The following is a 6,000-nucleotide window of genomic DNA, read 5'->3' as shown; positions in this document are numbered from 1 at the left end:
TGCAGAGATGAGTTCAATTCCTGGATATCCTTGTTAACTTTCTGTCTCGTTGATCTGTCTAATGTTGACAGTGGAGTGTTGAAGTCTCCCATTATTATTGTATGGGAGTCTAAGTCTCTTTGTAAGTCTCTAAGGACTTGCTTTATGAATCTGGGTGCTCCTGTATTGGGTGCATATATATTTAGGATAGTTAGCTCTTCCTGTTGAATTGATCCCTTTACCATTATGTAATGGCCTTCTTTGTCTCTTTTGATCTTTGATGGTTTAAAGTCTGTTTTATCAGAGACTAGGATTGCAACCCCTGCTTTTTTTTGTTCTCCATTTGCTTGGTAAATCTTCCTCCATCCCTTTATTTTGAGCCTATGTATGTCTCTGCGTGTGAGATGGGTCTCCTGAATACAGCAGACTGATGGGTCTTGACTCTTTATCCAGTTTGCCAGTCTGTGTCTTTTAATTGGAGCATTTAGTCCATTTACATTTAAGGTTAAGATTGTTATGTGTGAACTTGATCCTGCCATTATGATATTAACTGGTTATTTTGCTCGTTAGTTGATGCAGTTTCTTCCTAGCCTAAATGGTCTTTACATTTTGGCATGTTTTTGCAATGGCTGGTACCGGTTGTTCCTTTCCATGTTGAGTGCTTCCTTCAGGGTCTCTTGTAAGGCAGGCCTGGTGGTGACAAAATCTCTAAGCATTTGCTTATCTGTGAAGGATTTTATTTCTCCTTCACTTATGTCAAAAGCCACAAAAAGTTGCATTCAGTAAAGACTGGAATTTTTTTTAAGGTTCTGAACAAGGGCAGTTTCATACAGTCAAGGAAATCGAAGCCTTAATGAAAGTGGCTGTGGCATAAGGGGGATAGAAGGGCCATAAGCAGAGAAACGTATTTGTTTCTTGGAAACAAGTGAAGAGGGAAACAGTAAAGAGACAGCAGTGGAGATGGGGCTGGGTCATGCGGAACAAGGGGAAGGGCCTGTTTTTCCTAGGTATTTTCTAAAGGAAGGAGAGGCTGAAAAGATGGAAGAGCATGAGCATTAAATAATTTAAGATCACTCAGGTGGCAAGATGGGGTGAGATTTGCAAGTGACCTTTAAGAGAAGAGTTATTTTTTCAATTTAGGTGAGGATAGGAGGGGAGGTAAGAATGGGTGTATAGATTGAATAACACCTCTGTGGAAAAGGAGTATAGGATTTGAGGAATTTATAGTCTGATGGATTCTGTTTTCTTTGTGGAGAAGTCAGTATTGTGTAGGAGAAGGGTATTCCAAGAGATGAAGTAGGTGACTTGAAAGAGAAGTAAATGCTTAAAATTCATTGCTGTTGATGTAAAATAGGATCTGAATTGACAAGGGCAGTTTGTTCCTGACAAACCAGGACATAGGATCACTCTGTTTTTACTTCAGATATTTTGTGAGAAGAAATGCAAGAAAATGGTGGAGGGTAGTTGAATGAAAGAACAATGGAGTAAAGGAGTTTAGCATTTTGGAAGAAAAGTGGTAAAGGTGATAAAACTTGGGATCCTGAATAAAAGTTCTTTGAAAAGGAATTTGAAGGAGAGATTTTATTCCAGTGAAAAGTTTGCAAACTGGAGAGACACAACCCCTAGTGTAAAACACAGGTGCGTTCCAGAGAACAAAGAGAGAGTTCAAGTTTCATAGCAAAAGTTTCCGCCCACGTTCCCAATCAGGTTCATTTATGCAAATGAATGATTCAAACTTGCTGAGTTCTGATTGGTTGGTTCAGGTAAGCTCTGAAGGTCTTGAAGTTAAAAAGATGTGTGTTTTCAGGGATCTCAGAGTATGTGTGTCACAGTATGTGTGTCACCTCTGGTCAGGAAATGGCTGTTTGGCTCTATTTTACATTTAAGCACAGTTAGCCACTTGGGATTCATCCTGAAGGACTGGATCTTTCAAGCTTCTATTTATTCACAGGAGCTTGGCTGAAAAGGAAAGGGAATGAGACTAGAAGATTGTTGGTCACCAGGAAAGAAGCAGATCGCCTTCCAAGTCTAGGTAAAGTCCAAATGAGGAGATGCAAGGGCATAGTGAGAAGAACTTTGCTTTAGAGTGTGGTGTTAGATATTTCCAAAATATTACAAGTGATGGCACAGCTCGTGGTAATGAGCATCTGTTGTGACAGGAGGTGAAAGCAGCTGGCAATAAAGGACATCAGACAAAGGAGGCTATGATGTGAAAAGTGAGACACTGGAGACGTCTTGATTGGATCAGGAGCGTCACTGCCTCATAGGCTGACCCTGGTCCTCATGAGATGTCCATTATGCATTGTCAGGCATCAATCAGCCATGGTCTCAGCATTCTGAAATGCATGTGTTAACTTAGAATATAGCATGAGGTTTAAATACATAAGAAGAATAAGATTCCAACAGAGGAACTGAACCTTTTTATCTTTGTCAGTAATAAATGTTTGATGTTACCATAATTTTTTTTCAGAAATACAGAAACATACAAGAAAGATATGATGAAAGCGCTTATTTCCTTTATCGAAGATCCAGCCTGGGTGACAGAGTGAGACCCTGTCTCAAAAGAAAAAAAAAAAAAAAAGGAAGACAGTTTGGTAGCTTTCCTAAAAGACTGCATATTTTACTACCATAGGGCTTGGCTTGTGCATTTTTGGACTTGTTTGGTTTTGTTTTGTTTTGAGATGGAGTCTCACTCTATTGCCCAGGCTGGAGTACAGTGGCTCACTGCAACCTCCACCTCCTGGGTTCAAGCGATCTCTTGCCTCAGACTCCCAAGTAGTTGGAATTACAGGCTCACACCCCCAGGCCTGGCTAATTTCTTGTATTTTTAGTAGAGACAAGGTTTCACCATGCTGGCCAGGCTGGTTTCGAACTCTTGACCTCAGGTGATCCGTCAACCTCAGCCTCACAAAGTGCTGGGATTATAGGCATGAGTCACTGCACCCGGCTACATGTTTAAATTTTTAAAGAAGTTTCCAAACTCTTTTCCAGAGTGTCTGTACCATCTTATATTCCCACCCACAATGTATGAGTAATTCAGTTTCCCTGCATCCTTGCCTGCAATATGTAATTTCATTATTTTGTATTTCAGCCATTTTTATAGGTGTGTAGTAATATCACCTTGTGGTTTTAATTTGCATGTCCCTAATGACTTCTGATTTTGAGTACCTTTTCATATGCTGATTTGCCATCTGTATATCCTCTTCAGTACAATGTCATGCCTTTTGTCCATTATCTGTTTGAAGTGTTTGGTATTTTACTGTTGAATTGTTGGGTTCTTTATATATTTTAGACCCTATTCCTTTCTGCATATGTGGTTTACAAATATTTTCTCCGTCTATAACTTGCCTTCTGATACTCTCAGCATGGTGTTCACAGCACAGAATTTTTTATTTTGATGAAGTCCTGATTACCAATTTTTTTCTTTAATAGATCAAGCTTTTTATGCAAAGTCAAAGAACTTTTGGCTTAAATAGCAAAGATTTTCTCCTATTTTCTAAATAATAGTTTTACATTTTATATTTAAGTTTGTTGTCCATTTTGATTTACTTTTTTTATAAAGTATGAGGCTTAAGTAAAGGTTTATTCTTCTGCCTATAGTTATCCATTTGCTATTGTACCATTGGTTGAAAGGCTTCCAGTGAACTGCTTCTGCACTTTCGTTAAAATCTATAAAGCATATTTGTGTGGGTCCATTACTGGGTTCCTGCTCTGTCCCATTGATATTTGGGTTTGTGTCTGCCGTTTCCTCAATACCAGTCTTGATTACTGCAGCTATATGACCCATCTTAAAATCCAGTAGATTAATTGCTCTCACTTTATTCTTTTTTTGTCAAAACTGTTTAGTTATACTAGTTCCTTTGCATTTCCGCATAAATCTTAGAATAATCTCATCTATATCTATGAAAAAATCTTGCTGGAATTTTAATGAGAATTACATTAAACCTGTATATCAACTTGTAAAGAAATGACATCTTTACTGTCTTTAGACTTTCAATCCATGCATATGTGTTTATTCATTTTTTTATCTTTGATTTTGTACTACAGTATTTTTTAGCTTTTAGTTTATAAGTACTGTAGATATTTTGTTAAATTTATACCTAATTATTTCATGCTTTTGAGCAATTTAAAAAAAAAATCCATGTCCATATGTTCATTGATTGTATATAAAATAAATACTATCTATATATTAATACATTTGTCTTGTATCCAGAGACCTTGCTGAACTCACTTTGGAGTATTTTTGATATGTCTTAGGATTTTCTACATAGACAATAATTTCATCTGCAAATAGGGACAGTTTTATCTCTTCTTTTCCATTCTGTTTGCTTTTTATGTCCTTTTCTTGCCATGATGCACAGGCTAGAAATTGCAGTACTGTGTTGAATAAGACTGGAGAGAGCAGATATCCCTGCCTTATTTTCTATGTGAAAAGTATTCACTGTGTTTCCTTACTCTAGGGCTTTTGTACGTGTTCTTTTCCAAGTTGTAGAAGTTCCCCTCTATTTTTATTTTCTTTCTGAGAGGTCTTTAACTTATAATGAGTGTTGAATATATGCAAGCACTTTTTATTTATTGATACTATTTTGTGATTTTTCTTCTTTAGCCATTAATACGATGGATTATATTGATTTATTTTCAAATATTGAACCAGTATTGCATCCTGGGAATAAACCTTACTTGCTCGTGATGTCTAAACCTTTTCATACTGATAAATTCTATTTGCCGATATTTTGTTAATGATTTTTGTGTATATGTTCATGAGAAGTATTTGACTGTAGTTTTTTTTTCTTTGTTATAGTCGTCATCTGGTTTTGATATTAGGATGAGCCTCCCAAAAGGAGTTGGGGAATATTCCTTCCTCTGTTATTTTATAGAGGAGAGTCTATAAAATTGCTGTTACATTTTTTAAACACTGGGTCAAATTCCCTGGTAAAATAATTTTAATTCCTTCCTGGGGATTTCTTATTTGGGGAGTTTTAAGGATTAGGAATTCATTTTTCGATAGTTATAGAGCTATCTCAATTATCTATTTCATATTAGGTGTGTTATGGTAGTTTGTGTTTTTTGAGGAAATGAGATGCTCACTGAAGAGCTGGATCTTTTTATCTTAGCCACAAATAAATTTTGATGTTACCATATAGTTTTATTTCACACTTAACAAAAAGTACTGAGACAGAATGATGAAAATGCTGTACCCACAGCTCAGCTGAAGAGATACGTGTTAAAAATGCAAATGTAGTGAAAGTTTCAGTGCATTCCTTTTGCCTAATTCCTGCTCTCACCTCTGCTCTACTTGGTGCCAACATGGGTGTGATGCTTGTTATTTCCCTAGATGTCCAAGTAATTGATTTTTAAAAAACTAGTGTGCTTAACCAATGTGACATTCAGATTCATACCTTTGACTCAGCTGGCATATATTGACAAAAATGATATTATTTGACATGATGTTATTTTGGTTTGTTTCTACAGCTCTTGCAGTGTTTACTCAACGTCCTCAGGATACAAGTGTTGAGGTTGGAAAGAATATAAACATTTCATGTCATGCTCAAGGAGAACCACAGCCCATAATTACTTGGAATAAGGTAAGATCTCAACTAAAGTACAGTAATATTAAAAACACTGACAGATGTATCGACCCACTGAAATGGAGGTAATCATTCTCATATTGATTTTTTTACTGTTGCAACTTTTGCTAGCAAATAATACATTTTACATTGCAGCAGGTTTATTTCCTGTTTCTTATTTTTCTTTCTTTCTTTTTTTAAAAGTAACTGTATCTGATTTTGGGTCAGTGTTTTGATAAGGTTTATCCTTTCTCATTTGCCTGGTGATGAAAACTTCATAAGCATAACTGAATTCCTCTAAGGAAAATTGGTTTTGACACAGATAAATTAAGCGTTTAGTGGCTAATAAGAAACCATTTTAAATTAATAACTCGGAAGTGGATTAAAAGTAGGTCATTGGCTGAAACAGGAAAGGAATGGAAAACCTAATGTTAAAGAAACAAGAAAAAGTAGT

The 6,000-nt window shown here is 36.2% G+C and overlaps 1 protein-coding gene across 5 annotated transcripts in view; it reads left to right on the top strand.

Moving 5' to 3' along the window:
- PXDNL (peroxidasin like) overlaps positions 1-6,000 on the top strand; it is a 508,249-nt gene that overhangs the window by 391,080 nt on the left and 111,169 nt on the right. For all 5 annotated transcript variants that reach the window (XM_031669551.1, XM_031669552.1, XM_031669553.1 and 2 more), the window contains one exon: positions 5,452-5,564. In XM_031669551.1, the coding sequence (XP_031525411.1) occupies positions 5,452-5,564 (113 nt within the window). The remainder of the gene's footprint in view (positions 1-5,451; positions 5,565-6,000) is intronic.

Source organism: Papio anubis, chromosome 8, assembly GCF_008728515.1.
Source record: "Papio anubis isolate 15944 chromosome 8, Panubis1.0, whole genome shotgun sequence".
Classification (NCBI taxonomy): domain Eukaryota; kingdom Metazoa; phylum Chordata; class Mammalia; order Primates; family Cercopithecidae; genus Papio; species Papio anubis.
Note: the sequence above shows the minus strand (reverse complement) of the source record. Positions and strands in the feature narration are given on the sequence as shown.